This window comes from Rhinolophus sinicus, chromosome 17, assembly GCF_057876585.1.
Source record: "Rhinolophus sinicus isolate RSI-liver-muscle chromosome 17, RSI-T2T, whole genome shotgun sequence".
NCBI classification, from domain to species: domain Eukaryota; kingdom Metazoa; phylum Chordata; class Mammalia; order Chiroptera; family Rhinolophidae; genus Rhinolophus; species Rhinolophus sinicus.
Window position 1 is genome coordinate 189961696 of NC_142517.1, and position 22424 is coordinate 189984119.

Genomic DNA, 22424 nt, shown 5'->3' on the forward strand with positions numbered 1-22424 from the left:
TCAACTATATTTATTGAAATATAGTCCCACCTATAAGTGCACCCATGCAATTCAAACCCGAGTTCTTCAAGGGTCAACTGTATTTGGTATCTGACTGAGGAGATGTGATGCCTACAGTTTTTCCTCCTACAAAATCATGTCATTCTGGAGAGACTGCAGCCAGGTAGACAGCCCCAAAACAAGAATGTGCCCTTGCACTGGTGGTTAGAAGAGATACAAAGAAATGCTGGTGTCTCCTAGGAAATCAAACCACAGAGTAAAGCAAGGATATTCTTCCCAGTCCCCAAATTGACATCCATTGTTCTGGTCACAGAGTTTGCCTTAACCTGGCTATGTGGTTGTGTCATGCAGGCCACCAGGATAAACTGGGTGTTGCTGAGACAAAGCTTCTTCACACCCTGCACTGGATGCTCCTGGAGGCCCCCCACGACTGCAACAGTGAGCGATTTGGGGGCACAGACCGAGGGTCCAGCTGGGGTGGCAGCAGCAGTGCTTTCATCCACCAGATTGAAAACCAGGGTTCTCCAGGGCAGCCTTGCCAAAGCAGCTCCAACGATGAGGAAGAGAACAACCGAAGGAAGATATTCCAGAACTCCATGGCTACTGTGGAACTCTTCGTGTTTCTGTTTGCTCCTCTGGTCCACAGGATCAAGGTAAGCAGAAAGGCAGTGTTAGGCTGACAGAGGAGAGAGGTGTGGTGAGGGCGGGCTTCAGATTCTATTTCCATATTGGGTTGTCCATGTCCTCGTATGATCTGATAGCAAGCCAAGAAATGGAGAGCTTTATTTCTATATTAAACTGCTAAACGTTATTTCAGTAACACAATTCTCCATCTATTATTTCCCAACTTAAAAATCTACAGTGGTTCTCCATCTGCCAACATATTAAACATGGCATATAAGGTCAATCATGATTGGGGGTTTAAGTTTCTCCCTGAATTTGTCATTTCCAGTCCCTACTGGCACCCCATGATCCAGCTCTGGGGGTCATAGGAACTAGTCCCTGAACATGCCCTTGCTGGTTGCTCTGCCCTCCTTTCCCTCCTCGTTCCTCTTATGATTCTTCAAACCTCAACTTCAATGTCATCATTTTCATGAATCTTTTCCTCTGACCTTCCCCGTGTAGATTTAGGCACTATCTCCCGTATATTTCCATAGCATTCTGTAGCTACTTCTATTATAATATAGGGTCTAGAGCAGACATTTTTCATTTTCATGTGATTTAGGTTTTTTGACAGTTTTGTTTCAACCTGAGAATTGCTTTCCACATATTTTTAAATGCGTAAAATACAAAACATAAGATTACATGGAAACCAACCGGATGAAAATACAATTATACCCATGTACTCCTGGTTCTGAAACAGGCAATATCTGAATTTGCTCTGCCACCACTCTGCAGCTGTGTGATCTTGGTGATATTACTTAACCTCTTGGATCCTCCATTGCATAAAATTGTGGCTGCCTCTAACACAGGGTGAATATATGTGAAGATACAGTACAACTCAAACACATGGAAAGAAATCAAGGACTATTTGTTATTTCTGTGAATTAATAAATCACAATATTACATCTAAGTGCTAAGATAAGAGATAAGAAGGCATTAATATACTCAACTGTTCTTTAATAGAATATTAGAATCCTAATGAATGGGTGTTTTAAGTTAGATATATACAGAGGGTGCCAAAAAAGTGTATACACATTTTAAGAAAGGAAAAAATTGTATTAAAATTGTAATACTCAATGTGTACCAATAACAAAAAGTGAAGATAAGTTACATATATACATTATTTGGCACCCCCCGTATATATATATTTATATACGAAGGCGGTTGTGAGTCCATTAATAATCACTAGAGGGGAATAAAGAGTCTTTTCACCTATTTTAGTTTAAGTTAAAATTCACCTTCAATGGCCTCTCCCATTGCTGGTAGAAATAGAACTGAAATTACCTGTAAATTCCCCAAATGCTTTGCATGCACTGGCCATATTGCCCATCAAACATATTAAACATTTTAAATTTTTTAAATTAAATTAAATTGTTGCTTTAAAAGTTTTGACTTTCCACTTTAAATGGATTTTTATAAAAATTACACTTAATGGAAAGCCTTACTTTAACTGAGCTTGTCACCCTGGCCTGCGGGATGGCAGGACCTAGCTCCTGCCTCACCTCCATCCATCTCACTCACCTCTCCCTTCCTTATTCAATAACCTCTGGGCTCACCCTCAAACTAGACAAGTTCACTCTGGATTTTAGGTCCTTGCACTGGTTTTCTCCTTCAGTTTGAAACATTTACCCCCATGCTCCGTCCCGAGACTTTCACGTGGCCTGTCATTCTCACTGGTTTACTCAGACCTCCAATGTCACCACCTCAGAAGGTATTCCCTACTTGAGTGCCACTAGCACGTGATGGTCCATTTTCCCCCTTCTTAGCACTTAGTACCTGAAACTATTTTATGTGTTTGTTTACATGTTTGTTGTCCGTCTCCCCACTAGAATACGTTCTTTAGCAAAGAGATGCTGTCTGTCCAGGTCACATTGTATCTCTAGCATCTAGAATAATGTCTGGCATATATGAGGCGCTCGATCAATATTGAAGATCCACTCACTGAGTGAACCCAAGTTATTATCAGAAGCTTATCCAGGTGCTAAAAGTAGCAATTATATAATATGTAGCTACATAGTCCTTAAAATGGAGGGGACAGGAAAGAAGTTTCCTTTAAAACATTGATAAATGTATATAGATGTCTATCTGTGGGGAAATACCCTCTGGATTAAAAGCATGGAAGCATAGGAATGGCTGGAATTATATCAGAAGACGTGGCTGAGAGTTCAAGTTTCAGAAACAAGCCTGCCTTTGAATCCTGTGCTTGCCACTTCCTACTGTATCGAGCAACTAACTTCTTTAAGCCTCAGTTTTCTCATGTATAAATTGGACATAAGAACAATTTTATGGGGCACTTTCAGGATTAAACAAACGATAGTGGTCAACATTACACATCAAAAGGCCTTGACAAATGGCTGCTTTTACTGTTGGCATTTTATTACTATTAATATTATGCATTATTAAGAGAAAGAGGCCAGATCCTCTTTCCAGAGAGACTACACAGATAGTTGAGGAAAGCTGACTCAAGAGCACCAAGGTCTATCTATGTCCTGGGATTGGAGTATTTATGAGACAGTAATGCAGTTATTGTTAGCTTTTTCTACTAGCATTATTATTGTTTTATCATGTTATTATTTCTCTGAGGGAAATATTGTTCTAGATGCTATATAGGGAATAAAAAAATATCAATGAGTCAGTCAATTTTCATAGAAGGCTTTTTCCTTCTGAGCGCGGTTTTGCTTTTTTCAACATAATTGGGGAATGTAAAATCCTTTATCAGAATTCCTCAACTTCAGCACTGTGGCATTTTCGGCCAGATAATTCTTTGCTGTGGGGGGCTGTTCTGTGCACTGTAGGATATTAGTAGCATCTCTGGCCTCTATCCACTACATGCCAGTAGTATCTTCTCCCTCCGAGTTGTGACAACCACAAATGACTCCAGGCATTGCCAAATATCTCCAGAGGGTGGGGCCGGAGTGAGAATTGCCCCTGATTGAGAACCACTGCCCTGGACCTCTCACTTGCCTGTCCAGGCCCTGTCTTTCTTCCTATCCGTACTGTACCCACGTGCTTTCCTCCTCACACGCACCATTAATGTCCTTTGCTTCCTGTCCTTCATTTGCATTTGCCCTTCAAAACTCCAACCCCAGATCATGAGCAGAAGCCACCTTATCTGTGCCTGCCCCAGAGATCTGCATGCTCCCAGGAAGAAACCACAAAGCCATCCAGATTGGTGTTTCCACAAATTTGTGGTCTCCAACCCCTGTGTGCTTCCTTACTTGTCCGTCCTTTTTTTGACTTTACTTCCTCGAGTCCCCACTTGGTGCTTCCACAGATAGTGTTGTAGGTTGAAGCTCTTATAAGACAAGATACTGCAGGAGGCATGTGAGGCTGCCATCTGTCAAGACATGAGCCCATGCCTCCACTTCCTCACCTCCCATTTACTCCGCAACTTCATACACTTCCTTCAGCTTCTCTCTATTATGTAACAGACAGTTTTCACACATTTCTAATTTTTACAACCACCCATAGGGAGGTGTATATCTATGTTTGCATTCTGCCAAAGGGCAAACTGAGTTCCAGAGAGGTAATAATCAAGCTCATAAGTAACTAACTGAGGCAGGATTCAAAATGAATTGACTTTCCACAGAACTATCCTGTTTTTTATGCGCCTATGCTGGAACTCTTCTCACTAAGGTAGGTCATATACCACCTCTGAGCTATTGAACCTAATCTTTGTTTTGCAGTTCTCATCTCACCAAGCCTCAGCTGCATTTGAAACTACTGTCATTCCTTATTGAAAATTTCCATTCCTTTGGGGACGCCACACTCTGCCGCTTTTCCTTGCATCCCTGACTATTGCTGCTTGATCTCCTTTGAGAGCTTATCTTCTTTGCCTGCTTCTTTAACACTAGTCTTTGCCAGAGATACACCCTGGACCCTTTGCTCCTCTCACTCTATCTTCTCTTTGGAAGATCTCCTCTCCAGCCGCATTCACCATTTGTATACCGTAGGCTGAGATCACCTAATTCTATGTCTCTAAACTTGACTCCTTTGCTGACCTCTAGAGTAAATTGCCAACAACCTTTTCCAAATAGATAATCTATGGGCATTTCAGATTTCCCCTGGAATGAGCCCTTGTCCTGATGTTTTGTATTTCAGGTGATGGATCCATTCACATTATCTCAAAAACTAGGAGCAATCTTTGCTGATTCTCTCATTTCTTACCAGTACATTCCACTAATCATAAAGTCCTTCTCATTTTGTCTCCCATATTGTTCTCAAACGTGCATCTTTTTCATCCCTATTGACTGCATTAACCCAAGCTTTCATCATTCCTTACTTGGGCCACTTTTTAACTGGATTTACAGTCTCATAAGATCTATCTTTAGTACCAAAGTGATCTATCTTAAATGAAATCTGACGGTATCACCAACATGCTTAATTTGTTGATTTCTCATCATACAGCGGGGGAAACTCTAGCTCCTTAGTGTGGGAACTGGGCCCTCCATGACACACCTGGCTACTTCTGCCTGTGAGCTCCACGTGCTTGGGGTCTCCCCAGAAACATAACATGATTTTTTCAGGCCTGTTCTCGTACTGATCCTGCTGCCTGGAATGCCCTCATACCCCAACATGCCTAGAAAACCCCTCCTCATCCTTTGCAACTCCGTTCAAAATCCATCTTCCCTCCTCCTCTATTTCTGTAATATTCTAGACTTATCTTTATTGTTATTTTCAGTTTGTTTCTATCATTATCTCTCTATGGATCCGTCTTTCCCATTAGATTCTGAATGGTTTGAGGGTAGGAATTATCATTGTGTTCTGGTTAGCTAACACAGTGCCATAACTAGCTCTAATATTTCACATGAAATAATAACCTAGAAAGTCTATCAAATATATTATTCATTTTAGACCAAAATTAATTTTAGCAGTGAAAAAACTGAATATTTACTACACTTAAGGGATCTGCTTCAAATATGATATCAATATTTTCTTCATTTGATCATCTTTACTTATTCCTTCAATAAATACTTATTGGATGCCTGCTCTATGCTAGGCACTGTTCTGGAGAAACAGCAGGGAATAAAACAAAATCTAAGCCCTCAAGGAGATTTTATAAAATCTACATGTGTGAAGTAAACAACTTTAAAATGGAATTTAAAATAATAGTTGTTTCAGTAGATCTCTCTAAGCTACTGGTAAACACATTTAGAATTGCTTCATGCCATCATGGAAACAGGCTTTTAGTGCAAGCAAGAAAAGCGTCTGAAGTGTGGGATGTTGAATCTTCCAATGTTTACATCCTCTGGTTTTTCCCAGGACCTTTCTAGACCACCTGCCCGTTAGCTGTTTGAATGATAGTGTCTTCTCCAGCTATGAGTTTCTGGTCGTGTATGTACACATAGCATTTGGTGACCCATTAAAGGGGACTCTATAAGACGAATTTGGGTCCCAGAATTTACACATTCAGCCAACTTAAGAGACTTACAAAGGAAAATAGGAGGAGGCCATAGGTTCTGCGGGTATGCAGGTCTGAAGAGTGATTGTATTTAATGGTGTTATTGGGGAAAGTAAAATTAATTAATGATTAAGTATTGTTGCTCGAGGGGAGATGCACAGCAGAAGGACATATCAGCTTGTTTTCAAGAGATAAACAATCTAGTTGGGAGTATATCAAATAAAACAAAATGATGACAGTAACTACTGGTGAATGCTAAATGTCACCAGGATAGACCAGATGTTGAAGGCCAGGGTTTTCATATAAGGGCTCACTTCCTGCTGCAGTGTCCATTGGAGTTTTATTTGTGTCAAAATTACTTATGAGAAACATGGAAAAGGACTGAGCTTAGAAACTGCAGAATCATTGAGACCAGGTCAGTTGAAATTTGGCATCTTGCATTTCTGGAGACAAATCTGATAAGCTTTACTTACGATTAATTCCCTACTTGCTGGATCTAATACATAATGCTATGCAGCCTCCCCCGTATCCATTTCAAGGGAAGTGGGGTTGCTCTCCCCTTAACCCTAGACCTGCCTGTCAAGCTGTTTACTCAGTATTTCTAGTTCAATGGCTAACAGGCATCCCAAACCTAACATGTCTAAAACTAGGCTCCTGGTATCCCCAAACCTCCTCCTCTTTCATCTTGCCCATCTTTACCAATGGCAAGGCCAAACATCTTTGATACCTTTTTCTCTTATATTCTACTTCTGGTCAGTTAGCAAATTCTGTAAGTTCTATCTTCAAAATGTGTCCAGAGTCTACCACTTCTCATTTTACCCTCTACTAACATCCTCGTCTAATCATCTTTCACCTAGATGATAATACAGATAATATAGCTTCCTACCTCGTTTCTTTTCACCCTTGCCTTTATTCTCCATAGCCTGAGGGAGCCTGTCGAAGCATATTCAATCATGTCCCTCCACTACTCAAAACCCTCCAGTGGTTTCCCATCTTCCTCAGTAAATGCTGCAGTCCTTGCTATGACCTATCAGGCCCTGTTTAACTTGGAACTTGATAACTTTTCTGACCGAAATTTTTTTCTACTGTTCTATCATTCTCTTGACTCCTGGCTCACAATCTCCTTGACCCGTGAGGCATACTTATGACCCTGCATTTTTTTAATCTCTTTTCACATAATGCTTTTTCTGGAAATATCTACATGGCAGCTTCTTCATTTCATTCAGAGCTTTACTCAAGTTACCTGCACAATAAGGCCTTCCCTGGCCATCCTGTCTAAAATAGCAACACTTTGCCTGACACATCCCTTTACCTGGTTTTTCTCCTTTGTGCTAGGAGAGCAGAAATTTTGTATGCTTTGTTCACTATTGTATCCTAGAACCTAGAATAGTACCAAATACATGGTAGGGGGTCTATAAGTATTTATAGAATGAATGTACTTCCACAGGGAGTCCTAGAAGTTTTCCCATAATAGGCACTGCTGTGGTACCAGGATCCCGGCCTATAGCTTACAGAGAGTTCTCTCTCTACCCATATGCAGATTTATTCAGGGATTTCATCAGCCTTCCCAGTTGAAGTTTCCTTTGACACTGAGCTACAATGATTCACATTTGCAGAGTCATTTTTCTTTTTCCTCAGCTCTTATCTTTCTAGATCAGTGGTTTTCAACACAATAGCTGATAGCTACGTGTGAGAGTCACCAGGGGGAACTTTAGAAAACCTCATACATACTCTAACCTAATTGGTCTGGTTAGGGGAGCAAGTGGGACCTGGGCCTCCTGTGTTTTAAAAGCTCCCCAGGAGATTATAATATGCAAGCCAGGGTTGCAAATCATTGCCCTAAGTGAATTCCTAGTTCTCAGGTATGTTCATTCATCTCCTATCATATTCTCAGCTTCCATCTCTATGCTGTTTTAAGAGACTGAATTGTTTAAAATGCAACCTCAGAATGTCATATATTTGTACTTATACAATATGAGATTGCATTTTAAACATAGCCTCTCAAAATGATGTAATAGTGAAGCACAGAATGTGCTCCCTGGAAGAGACCTTAAATTGTAGATAAATTGAATCAGTTTGGGTTGTAAAGTCAGTGCAATTCAGCAAGTATTTATTGAGCAACTACTGTGCACCCAATTCCTAATGCTCTGTTAAACATTTTGATGGTGATGGGGCTGTGGGGCTGTGGGGCTGTGGGAGAGGGAGGATGCCTGATATATCACTACCTCAAGGAATTAAAGATTGTTGAGAGGCAGCATTACAAAATAATACATTAGGAGAAATCTAAATATATGTGCCTGATTCCATGAAACTCAAGAACAAGAGATGGACTGGAGAATAGAAAGTCAAAATGCAAGCATCTGAGGATGCTGCCTTATGAGGAAGAAAGGACAGTTAAATCATTAAGAGGAATAATAATGATTACCACAAGGAAAGAGATCTGCCAAAACTTGAAATAAATAAGCCTCCATCACTGCTAACACAAAACAACAATTTGTGGGTTTCATGCTTTGCCCAAAGCTGAATTTTAATTAAATATTAATTTTGCCTAAAGCAGACCACCATGATTTCTGTAGTAATTATGACGATAACTTAGGGCTATCGGTTTACCCTGGAAGCACTCATTGGTGGGATGAAAGAAAATGTGGAAATCTTGTGAATGGTGTTAATCCTTGCATTAACTGGTCCCTTCAACCGGTTCTTAGTGGCCACTCATTGGACATAGATCTTCTCTTCCCCCAGGAATCTGACCTCACGTTCCGACTGGCCAGCGGGCTTGTTATATGGCAGCCCATGTGGGAGCACAGGCAGCCCGAAGTCTCTGGCTTCACAGCACTGGTGAAGCCCATCAGGAACATCATCACAGGTTCGTGGCTCAGACACCCAGTGGGACGGTCTTCACAGGCTCCCTCATATGCAGGGATGAGGGTGGTGGAAGCATTTGCCCTTAAGAAGCTAAGAGGAAGAACATTTCTCTAGGGAGTAGTTATCTAAATGTCCCAGGTACAGAGCTCTTTCACATGATGAGAAACTCCAAGGGCACATGCTGTCATGTTGTGTGACTTTGAGTAAGCCATTTAAAGATCCCGTGCCTCAGTTTCCTCACCTGTAAAGTGAGAGTTGAAATATGTTACAAGTACTTACAGGGTTCTTATGAGGAATAAATGCAGAGGATGCCAAAAAATGTATACACATTTTAAGAAAGGGAATAACTGTATTAAAATTGTAATAATATATATCGATAACATATAAAAGAGCTTCGTCAAGGGAAGTAAACTATAAACAAGTTCTTACATAATTTTTTCCATAGTTTTTTCCTCTATAACTTAACATAACCTTGCAAGGTCCATAATATATTAAGGGATTTTGTAAACTAGGAGTGCCATATTATTCACATATATGGTAAGATGCTTAAAGTGACAAATCATGCTTACTATAGTCATTCAAAAGGAGGATGACATTTTTCATATAGTAAAAGAAGACTAACCCCTCACCTTGCATGTGCACAATGCATTAACTATTGAAATAAACTACAAAATCAAGAGTAACATTCTGTCATATGATTCAAATATCAAGGGACTAAATAAGTAAAGATGTCATAGTCAGAAGTGGTCTACTTCAGATTCCATGGATGGGATGAAGTTAATTGCATTGGATTAAAACAATCTGAGAGTGAAGACAGATGTATGAGGTTAAAAAACTGAAAAAAGGATAAATTAGACAGAAGAAAAATAAAATATGCTACACTAAAACAAAACTATTCCCGAAAAAACCATATCTTTATGTTGATTAAAGAAATTAAGGGTTTTTTTTTTCTTTTTTTAAGAGTCATATCACTTTGCTGTATGAATGGAGGGGTCACTTCAAATTTAGCTGTCTCTTTCTCTCTCTCTCTCCTTCTCATTCCTAAACTATCATTTAACACATGTACAAAAACTATTAAGAATTCATGTCCAGGTGAATAGCACCTGGTCTATTCCCTTTACCCTCCCTTTGCTTCTGGATGGTATCCACAGTGGGTTCCTTTCTCCTCCGTCTGACACCTGTGGACTTGAAACGGTGCCCAGTATCTGAGGGAAAATTAAACTCAGCTTAGAAAACATAGCCAGAAGAAAAAGCAATAGCACATAGGTGACACTCCCCTGGTCTCTTATTTTGTAAGGTTGGTAAATCACTTTCCTCTTAGCACCAGTTTACTCACAATTTAAATGTGGCATTGCCATCTTAGTTTCCTGTGGTTCTTGATCCTCAGGTAAAGATGTAATTTATTTGAATTGTACCTCAGGGGCAGGTTAATGTGGTTATTAAAGCACGGACCCTGGAGCCAGATAACCTGGGCTGGAACCTTCATACAAAAGCCAAGTGAACATGTGCAAGTTAAACTTCCTGTGCCTTATGTCTTCATCTATAAAATGGGTCTAATAATCTACCCTATGTTATTATACAACTACTTTAAGGTTTAAATGAGTTGATACATGTAAAATGCTTAGAACAGGACTTGGCAGATATTAGGTACTATGTAGAAGTTAACTGTTCTTATTTCTATAATAGTATTTCTAACCTTTTGGCACCTTAACCACTTGAGTCAGACTGAATAGATGAAAAGATCTAGATTGACAACCTAGAAATGCTTAGGGTTTTGAATTGGTTACTTGATTTCTCTTACAACATACATTATTAAATGTGTTCAATATGATAATGGACTGTTAAAATAGATTTTTTACTTGAAAATAAAATGAACTAATGAAATAAAATAAACTTAGAATCTTATAAAATTTATGATGGAATTTATTTCATCTTTGCAGCTAAGAGAAGCTCTCCTATTAACAGTCAGAGTCAGACCTGTGAATCACCAAATCAGGACACAAGACATGGAGAGGTGAGTTTATTTTAATCATGAAAATAAAGGCGGAGGTCATTCTTTGGATACAGTGTAGTGTCAATGGTAAGACATGAGGTCTAGAATGATACAACTTGGCTTCAATGCCGGCTCTTCCTCCCTGAATGTGAAACTTTGAAAAGCCTTAGGTTTCCTATCTGTCAGTGTGGAAAATAATTTTTTGCATTTCCCAGAAGTGTGGGGTGCTGAAACAAGGGAGTGCACAGCTATTGGTTTATCTCAGTGACTAGCGTGTAACATTAAATGTTAATTATCGTTATTCATCTCACATTAACTGAAGTATCATCTTGTTCTAAGTCAAGTGTTGAATCTCCTAACATTTGTTAGGCAATCCTGATATAGGTATGGTAGTGCTGCAGCAGGTGGGGAGGAGGGAGTAGAAAGGAGTCACAAGATACAGCCGTACCCCTTAAGGAATCTGAAAGTTTAATGAGGAATCAAGAACTAATCCACATAAAACAAAAGCTGCATCATAAAACAGACTACAATTCAATGCAAATTTGTCATGCAGTATTTGGTTTGGAAAAGAAAGAAATGAAGTTCAGAGTAGTTCAAAGCCATGCAGAACTACAGAGGGTGCCAAAAAAGAAAAGTATACACATTTTAAGAAAGGAAAAAACTGTATTAAAATTGTAATACTCAATATATACCGATCACAAAAGATGAATACAAGTCATGTGTATACATTTTTTGGGCACCCCCGATATATACTAACGCTTACTTAGCATGTGTTTAGGTGACGTGCCTTCCCTTCCAATTCACGTGGGCAAAATGAAACTTGCTACTTTCCATCAAAGTTGGATACTCATTCACACTGGTGTATTATTGCCAGTTGTATCATCATCCTTTTTTCCCTGAAAACTGGAAATTTTGGAGCCCTATTATATCTGGTATTTACTGAGCTATTGCTAAATACAGACACTATGGTTTATATGCTATATTTTACCTATTTTAAGTCGTATTTTTGTTTTTCCACTTTCAACATCTTTGATATTGAGTGTGTTTGAGATCTTACAATCTCCTGCCTGGTAGTGGTTTTGATATAGTTTTCATTGCTGCACATCATGAATTTCATCATTCCTAGCATCTAAATTTACAGAACGAGGATCAATGGCTTTAGAAGAATCTTTCAGAGGGAATAATGGAACAGTCTTTTAAGAAATAGCACTCTTGACACAGAAAGTTATTCTATGGAAAAGCGTACCAACAACTCTGAGTCGAAATTTCTAAAAGTGAAAACATTTTAGGAATACCTACACCAATTTATTTCACTTATATTTTCCTTTTTACATATACACAGGATGGATGTATAATCAAAAGCTATGCCTAAGTAGCTATGTCTAAGATAACTCATTTAATAAATAAAAATAAGAAGTCCTCATTGACAAGAAGTGTCCTAGTTTAATTCATAGGGTTTCTTCTTAATCAAATATAACAAGTGGTTTGTCTTATAACTGATGACATCTTAGATATAATGAAATACATAAATCTCCTATTTCATTCTCCTTAAGCCTGTTTGGTTTCTTGTTGAGAAATCACATTTTGTTTTCTTTTCGTATGTAGCTCAGATGTGCTCTCTATTCTCTATGCCCACTACTACCCTCCAAATCAGGGTCCTCTTAACTAGATTGCAACTTGAACCACCTAATGGGATTGTCTACCTCTAGTCGCTCCTCCTTCAGATAAATTCAGCTAATGCCTGAATAATCTTTCTAATGCATCATTTATTTATTTATTAACTCACCATTCCATAGAGGCTTATTGTCTGCAGGATGCTGTCCTTTCATCATATGCCTTCCTTCTTAGGAATCTTTAGTGATCCTGTTGACCATTATCTCAAGACCAAACTCCTCCCTCTGGTTCTCTGTGCCTTCCACCACCTGTTATCATCCCTCTTAAGTGACCCTGATTAGCCTTCAGTTAGTTAAGCACTGCTTCCAGTATACAAAGCATGCAGTTTTAGCCTCTCAGTCTTTGCTCAGAATAAAGGTCATATCCAGTTGGCAACATGTATTACATCCCTACTCTGATGAGTGATGGAAAACTTGAACTTTGCACCTCCATTTTCATGTCTGGCTTTGATTTGATTAGCTCTTTCTAACCTGTTGCTTGGTTTTAGCCTTGTGACTCTATTCAGTTCACCTCAGTATTGGCATATCTTAGCTGAATTGTTGGTTTGTAATTCTTCTGTGGGTATAGGATATGAATACTGGAAAAGGAAAAAAATGAAGGGAAAAATGGAATAAAGTGTATGAAAGTACTTCGCCTAATGCTTAGAATGACATGGGTGCTCTCTAGAAGTCTGTTTCCATTCCCTCTTGGGTGAAGGCAAAACCCCTTAGTCTATGCCATTATAATTAGCTATGCTGCATTTTTTTCTTAATTTAAAAAACAGTGTCTGTAATATGATAGCTGATTCTAGAAGATATACCTGAAGAATAATACAATTTAATCTTTTATCTCTACCTCCAAAAGGGACTGCAGGTGGTCTGTGAAACATTCCAGTCAGATTCCCTCTCACCCAAGACGACCATTTCAGGCTGCCACCGAGGGAACTCCTTTGATGGAAGTCTGTCCTCTCAAACTTCCCAAGAAAGAGGTCCATCACATTCCAGGTACATGATTGCAATGCTAAGGACAAAAATGTATCTTCAGCCACCAAAAATTAAATATGCAGTTTTAACTACTTGTATAGCCTCTGTTCTTAGAATGTGTAGGTGCATGATGTGTACATATTCTTGGTCACAGTATAGTTAGATTAGTAATTCCAGAATGCTATCAATGGCCTTGTTTAAACAATCTAGAGTGGAAGTGGGAAGACATGTCTGATTTAATGAGATGTCTGAATTAGATAATATTTTAAATATTTAAATGCAGGAAGTCAAATGATGCTATCAAAAGATTATGTTGTAGGGATATGAACAGATCTGCTTTAATGTATGAGAATACTTTATACCAGCAGAAGCTTGTATTAAAACGGGTACTTCCATAAAGTACTCACAGGAGACTGAAAAGTATGTTCTTTGTCAACATTTTAACACTGCCCCTGCTAGTTGTGTACGTGGTGAAATTTGCTTACACATGCCTGCCCTTTGGACAAACATTAGTCCACTTGTTCCCACTCCCTGATGAAATGATGGAAGCCTGGATTCATAAGGTTTGCCTTTGTACTTAACTAGAAGCTCCATCTAGGGGACCAGAGCCCGTGACACCATTTGCATACCTCTACTTTCAAATGAGGTTACTATCTAGTGGATATTATTTTAAAAGAAATTATTTTTAAAATAGTTTTATTGATGTATATAATTTATATACTATAAAATTCACCCATTTTAAGTGTACAAGGTTATGAAATTTTAGTAAATTTACTGAATTGTGCAACTATCATCACTATCCAATTTTAGAACATTTCTATCACCCGAAAATCTCTCTTGTGCCCATTTTCAGTCACTTGCATTCTCACCCTGATCCAAATGATCACTCAATATACTTTTTGTCTGTATATAGTTGCATTCCTGGCCATTTCAAATAAATGGAATAATACCATATGTGGTCTTTTGCATCTGGCTTCCTTCATTTAGCATAATGTTGTAGAGGATTACCCATATCATAGCATGTACACATAGTTTATTCTTTTTTATTGCTGAATAATATTTCATTGTATGAATATATCACATTTTGTTTATCCATTTATCACTTGATAGATATTTGGGTTGTGACTTTTTGTCATTCATAATGACTTTTTGTCTATTATGAATAATGCTGTTATCAACATTCGCATATGTACAAGTTTTTGGGTGGCCATATGTTTTCAGTTCTGTTGGGTAGGTTCCTAGGTGTGGAACTGCTTGGGTTGTATGGTAAATTTATGTGTAATTTTTAAAGAATCTGCCAAACAGTTTTCCAAAATGGCTATACCATTTTATGTTTCCACCAGAAATGGATGACAATTTATTTTTTCTCTATGTCCTTGGCAGCCACTCTAGTGAGTTTGAAGTAAGAAATGATTGTGGTTTTAATTTACATTTCCCTAATTACTAATGAGGTTAAGTTTTTTTGTTTGTTTATTTGTTTGTTTCATGTGCTTACTAGCTATTTGGATATCTTCTATAGTGAAACATTTATGCCGACCTTTTGCCTAAGTTTTAACTGGGTTGTCTTCTTTTGAATTGTAAGAGTTCTTTATATTTTCTGGATATGAGTCCTTTATCAAAAAAAAAAAAGAAAAAAAAAAAAGGATGATTCACAGATTTTTTCCTCTCAGTATTAGCTTGTCTTTCCATGTGGTAACTTTAAAATGATCTATCTCCTTCTGGCACCAGAACCAGGCTACACGGCTACATGGGTGTAGTATTTTTTAAACATTTCTTAGAATTCTTGAAAGCACGATGCCATATGAACATAATTGCTTTTTAACCATAATGCTACTGTGTAATACTTTCAAAAATAATATGTACAGATATTTTTTATCTTTGTGTCTTTGTTTTGGACTTTCAAAGCAAGTGATCCAGAAGTATGATCTTTTGCTGGTTGAGAATGTGAATGTTTGACAGCAACTTTAGCTGTGTAAGCTGAGATTGTTTGTGTTTATCCACATGACTCGCTGTACCAGGTCAGTGGTGGTGATGAGTACTTCAAGTCATACCATTTTTAATGTAGAAGGAATCCTGTGAGGAAAACCAACCAGATCTGGTGCACTAACAACATTTTTAACCACTTAAACACTTTCAGCAATGAAGAATTTGGTATTCCCAGATTAAAGCTCATTTCAATTTTAGATAGCTTTGTTTAGAGGAATGTCCTTTTTATATTTGACCAAATTTTGTTTTTCTGTAGTTTCTGTCTATGGTTGTTGCATTAGTTTTCTACTGCTGTGTAACAAATTACAACAGCTTGCTGGCTTAAAACAACACACACTTATTATTTCACAACTTCTGTATGTCAGAAATCCAGGTACAATTTAGCTGGGTTCTCTGCTTCAGGGTCTTACCAGGCTGAAATCCTGGTGTCAGGATGGGCTGCAATCTCATCACGGGTTTGACTGAGGAAAGATCCACTTACAAGCTCCCTCAGGTTGGCAGAATTCGTTCCTTGTGATTGCAGGACTGAGGTCCTGTTTTCTTGCTGTGTAAGAAAACTTTACCCCCAGTCCTTTACATTCTGCCTTCTTAATATCTCTCATAGGCTTTCCCCTCCTCTCCGACCTTAGTCATTGCCTTCCTTCAGATCCTTATCATCTCTACTTGGATTTTTGCAACTTCTCCCAAATGGTATCTCTACATTCATCATTGCCTCCTTCTAATCCATGACATATGTACTGTTACAAAGGTGATTTAAAATACAGATCTAATTGTTTCACTTCCTTATCTAATATACCTTCAGAGGCCACCCATAGTTTTCAGGATACATTTCAAACTCCTTAGTAAGCACGCGCAGATCTGCTTACCTTTCCCCACTCCTCTCTTGCTATTTCTTTTTCACACTTATTCTATACTGTATTGATTTACTTAGAATTCCTTAGATGGTCAATGCTCACTTTCAAATTCTGACTTTTGAATAATTTATTCCTCATGTTATACTGCATTTTTCTGCCTTCATCTAACGATGGTCCTGCAAGATTCAGTTCAATAATCAGTCCATTACATTTTTTTAAAGTCCTTCACTTGGGGCTAAGTATTCCTTTTTTATATAGTCTGCACATAATCTCTAAAATAAAAGTCATGCTATTTACCTATTTTCCCTGATTAACACAGAAGCCCCTTGAGGACAGAGGCAGTGAATCATTCCTCCTTGCTGACTCATAGAATCAAACATTGTCTGGCATATACATACAGATTAATTATTTTGTATATTCTGTACCTTCTATTGGTTATGTGTTTTGCATTTTTCCATAGTGCATGGTTGCTCCCCATTGAAAGTCTAGATATGGTGATTCTGGAATATCTTAGGCAAGATGATCCTTTGTTGAGATAAACAAAAGGAGAAGTGGAGGACTATGACACCTCTTTTCCCTGCCCGAATCTGCACATCGCTCAAGGTGCAGCGTAAGGGGCACACCCACTCCATGAAGGCTTCTACGACCCTTTCTCTCTCACACTATAACAACGTGCTCTCTTCCACATTGTTATAACTTCTGTTTACCATATATTTGCTGTATTACATTTAGTTATTATGTGTTAATCTGCCAAACTACATTATATGGTATGCCCTTGAGAGAAGAACACTTATTTTTTTTGGTCTGTGCTCTTTGCTATGAAGAGCATTCCTTAATTTTGAAGCCATTTCTTAATTTCTGTGTTATTTCCAATCTGGAGGGACTGAGACTTTTCAAAATCATTAAATTCCGGCTCATTATTTCTTAACAGTTCTTCATTTAGTTCATATATCTTCTTTCTCAATTTACTATAAGTAGCAAGAAGAAATCCTAAGGCACTTTCAACACTTTATCTGGACATCTCCTTAGTTAGATCCACTAGCTTGTTAAGCACATTTCTTTAACTTTCCATATTACTGCAGGCAACTTTCTGCCATTACAAACAAAGATCCTCCTTCCTCCAGTTTCCAATCACATGCTTCTTACATTCCTTAAGCCCTCACTGGCAGCCTCCTCAAAGTTCAGGATATGTATTAGCAATTTGTGCAAGCCAATTTATGCTTTTCTATTTTAACACACGCTTCAAAGTCTCTACAGCCTGTGCCTATTGGCTGGTTCCCAAACACTTCCAAAATTTAGGATTTTATCGTGGTACCAAAATCTGTATTAGCTATCAATTGCTGTATGTCAAATTACCCCCCAATCTTAGCAGCTTAACACACATTTATTATTTCACACAGTTTATGAGGATCATAATTCCAGAAACAGTGTAGTTAAGTGGTTGTGGCTCAGGGTCTTGGCTGCAGTCATCTGAAGGCTTGACTGGGCTTGAGACTGCTTTCCAAGCTCACTTAGATTGCTGTTGACTAGAAGCTTCAGTTCTTTAGCAGCTGGGTTTCTACATAGGGCTGCTCATGACACAACAGCTAACTTCTTCTAAAACAAATTGTCCCAGAAAGAGAGCAGCCAAGATCAATGTCTCAGTGTCTTTTATAAGCGAATCTCCAAAATGACATGCCATCCCTTCTGCTATAGTCTATGGATTGCACCAACCAACTCTGATACAGAGTGAGAGAGGACTACACGAAGCTGTGAATACCAAGAGGCAGGTATCATTTGGGCCTATTTTGGAGGCTGGCTAAGCCAATAAAGATAATAATATCACCATCATTTTATATGTGACGATTATTGTGACTGTATCTGTACATTTTCTCCATATCAATTATTGAGTATCCTCATATTCATCCTACACTAATTCCATTCTACACAAATTCTAAAAATTTTAAGTGTAATTTCTTGCCTTAAATATATTTCTTATGCAATTTTTCTCAACCATAGTAAGCATTGGAAATTTGCAAATATAAATAGCAAGTCATGGTTATATTTTCTTTGCCAAAATTAAGTGTTAATGGCTCCAACCTGATTTGCCTGAAAAGACAAAGCCAACTATAATGTCTAAGGTTTCTTCTTTATGGACAGACATTGTTTTCTCCCATCTCTGATATGGTCACATTCAAACATCTACGTATATATGCATTCCTTGACACATATGTGCACATAGTGACCCACTGCCCACTTTTACCCACACGAGTGAAATAGACATGAATCTGTGGCACTTTAGAAGACTGAATTAGGTCTTTTCTCTGCCTAGCTGCTGTGGCTGGTTGCCATGGAAATGATGCACAAGATAGACCTTTCAGAAATTGCTGCTGTTAATGTATCTTTATTGGAAGAGTTCATATATTAATCAGAAATGAAGAGAACTTTAATAATAAAGCAATGCAAATATCCTAGGAACAAAAGCTGGCCGCTTGTATCAAACAAATCCAATTTATCATCTTTTTGCCCTGACCTTGACTGAGCTGAGCATCACTCTTCCCTGAACTCTGCAATGAGTGAACAGGTTGCTATTAGGTTGGTGCAACAGTAATTGTGGTTTTTGCAATTATTTTTAACCTTTTAAACTGCAATTGCTTTTGCACCAGCCAAATAGTTTCTTTAAAATTAATGTGAGATTTCATCTTTAATTACCTTGTGCATAGACTTAATTTCTGCTTTGTTAAATACTGCATAGGGTCAAGATTGATTTCCATAGTTCTCTGCATTCATAGATTATTTAAGCATGCTTTTCTGCCTTGGCTGCTCTCTACGAGTATCTCCCAACCCAAATTAATAATACCTTGGTTGCCTAAAGCCATGGTTACTTGGAAAATAGATTAATTCTTACCTTTTTCAAGGTTTTTTTTTTTTTTTTGGTCACAATGTATTTATTCAATGCATATAAAAGGGTACATGCTAATTATAAAAAAATTTAAAAAGTATAAAATGTGTCTTTAAAAATGAAAATAATCCATGAGCTCACCAGGTAGATATAAACATCATTAATTTTTTTGTATATGTGCTTCTCTTCGTTATTTTTAATATACCATGTAGAATAAACTTGTATTCATATTTTCATACAATTTTCATTTTCATTTTTTTCTACCAAATAAATTGTAGAATCATGGATATTAGAATCAGAAAGAACATTTCTATCATGTCATACAATGAGATATCCCCATACCATCTTTATTCAATTTTCTAAATTTTTCTCTCACATGTTAATTAGATAGTTCGTGAGTTAACTAAAACAACTTTTATTGGTTACTTAGTGAAAAGTTGATTATGTCTGATAATGCTGTCCTAAATGAAATAAAAATATTTATTGATCATTTTAGTTTTTAATTGACTACTCACTCCAGTATAGCTCATACTTTAAGCCAAATAAACTAGTGCTTGAATAACATCTAAAATGAAGATTATAAAAGAATGCCCTGTTAACTTCACTGTTGTTTCAAATGGAGTCTCTTTAAATATTAAGCAATTAAAATGTGAATTTACTTAACCAATTTTGATTATCTAAGTTGGAGACACATTTTTAGTCTCTGATCACAACCTTATATCCAAGGAGGCTTGTCTTGTGTTCCCTCCTCAGCTGAACTGACATGATCTGTTAGGAAATAGTCAATGACTACCTGACTCAACTGTACAGTTAGTGATTACTTTTAGTCAAATAAATTTTGCGTGTAACATTACATAAATGTAGTCATCAGGCACCAATGGCAACAAAACTGTCAACATTTCAGTTTCCATGTAGGAATTGTTTTGGATGTAGGCTTAAAAGTGCAGTCATGCATTACATGTTTCTCTAAGGCAATTGTCCTCCAATCTTATTAAAGGTATTTAAGAATTACCAGGATACATTGTTTAAAGTAAAGATTCCTAGGTTACATCCCCAGCAATTCTGGTTTAGTAAGTCTGGGGTAAGACCTGGGAACCTGCATTTTGAACAGCCTTCCTCCTCCCTGTCTCCCTTGAAATTCTCATGGAAGTAGTCCACTGGCTTCTCATTATATGGAACGGTGCTCTAGGGATGTGATATAATTTATGGGACTCCCTAATCTAAATTATTAACTAGAAATATTTGGGGACTCTGAGGTGTAGGACAGAAAGTAAAAAGTAAGGATAGTTAGTTCAATGGGGGGTGAATAATTGTGTTGAACTACTAATATCTGCCTCAATCATGGAAGCCTAGTCAAGAGAACATTTTCTGCAGGCTTTTATAAGTCAGATGATTGTCACAGATATTGGAGGAACCTAAAATTACCCAGCTGGAAGCCAGCCAACCTCATACTTTGTCTTTTCTTTATAAATCCAAGAGTATGTCATTGAAAAAAAAAATCTTATTATTCTAGGTATAAAAGATAGGCTGAGAGGAGCGGATTAGTCCCTGCTTCTTTTAAGAGTGGGATGGGGGCGGGAGGGAAGAGTAGCAAAGGTCTCTTTGGAAACGTAGAAGCGAGAATCAAGGTTATTTTTTCTCAAATTGGGCTTCAGATACAATCAGTCAGGAAACAACTGGAAGTAAGTCACACTGGGTAATTGGCAAAGAGATTAGAATGGCTTGTTTACAAAGCTTTGGACAGAATGTAGGAAAACCATTAGAGCCAGGGCAGTGCTCCAGGGATCCGGCCAGCAGGAGGCCTATCAGCTCTGGGCCTGAAAGGACAGAAGGAGGGAGCAGTTGTGGAGGACTCTATGGAGAGAGTGATTAACCAGAGCTGTGGCCCTCAGTGGTCACAGGTCTGGTCAGCTCTAGGCCACAGAACCAGCCCTGGGCAAAGCTCTGGGAGGAAGGAGCCTTGTGAAAGAAATCCCTGTCCTTCTGCCTTCCAGTTTCCTCTGTGAGATTCAACCAGGAGCCAGAGGCAGGGGAACGTTGGGTAGAATCTATACAGATCAGTCTTCCAGGACAGGGAGGTAGAGGATTATAGAGAGTGGATGGGGTCAGGGAGCAGAGGTTGGAGGAAAATAAAAGATATCCTGCCCAGGATGTTAATTTTTAATCTAGCCCTTATGCTTCTTATGAAAACTCAGCATCTCACAAAATTCTGAGACTCAGACTTTTTATTAAAATAATTACATAATGAAAAGTTAGATAATAAAATAGAGTGAAAAAGCAGGCATAACATATCCTCCAGGGGATGAGACAAATTTGTGTAAAACTATATATAGGTCTGTATGTCTATATGTCTATATATCAGGGGTGTCCAAACTTTTTTCAACGTTTTTCACCAAGGGCCATATGCGGTAAAATACACAAACAGCCAGGTCACTCACTCGAGGTGAAGTACGTATTGCCTCACCTGGTTTATTTAAGTCAACTAAATATATTTTTGGAATTTGCTGTCGGCCAATTAACAATGGGTCATGGGCCGCGGTTGGCCCGCAGGCTGCAGTTTGGACACCCCTGCTATATATAGACATATAGACATATTGATATATAGATATATAGATATATTTTTAAATCCAATGTGATAATTTTTATCTTTTATTTCAATAGAGTATCCAGTATTTAGTTTGATAACTTTCATTTTGGATTTGTATTTTACATTTTAATTTATTTTGTGCTTGTTATTTACTCTCTTTTTCTCTGCCTATTCATTGATTAATGAGTTTTCTCTAGTCCCCGTTTTTCTTCTACTGGAAGGCAAGTTTTTATTTCTAATATATGGTTGCCATTGAAAATGTAACATAAATACTTGTCTATTCAAAGTCAGAATTAAATAAAACTCCAATGCTTCATTTAGCTCCAATCACTCTCTGCCTTATTATATATTGTATATACTTATGAAACTGTCACCACAATCAAGATAACATACCCATCACCCTCCAAATGTTTCCTTGTGCCCTCTTGTAATTTCCCCTTTCCTATTCTACTCTTTCCCCATCCACAGACAACCACGGTCTGCTTTCTGTCACTATAGAGTAACCTGCAAATTTCTAGAATTTTATACAAGTGAAAACATACTCTTTTGGGGGGCGGG

At 37.9% G+C, this 22424-nt stretch overlaps 1 protein-coding gene across 14 annotated transcripts in view; it reads left to right on the top strand.

The window, feature by feature from the left end:
- UNC80 (unc-80 subunit of NALCN channel complex) overlaps positions 1-22424 on the top strand; it is a 187451-nt gene that overhangs the window by 5235 nt on the left and 159792 nt on the right. For all 14 annotated transcript variants that reach the window (XM_019726978.3, XM_019726980.3, XM_019726986.3 and 11 more), the window contains exons 4-7: positions 352-653; positions 8807-8930; positions 10870-10943; positions 13440-13579. In XM_019726978.3, coding sequence (XP_019582537.3) covers positions 352-653; positions 8807-8930; positions 10870-10943; positions 13440-13579 — 640 coding nt within the window. The remainder of the gene's footprint in view (positions 1-351; positions 654-8806; positions 8931-10869; positions 10944-13439; positions 13580-22424) is intronic.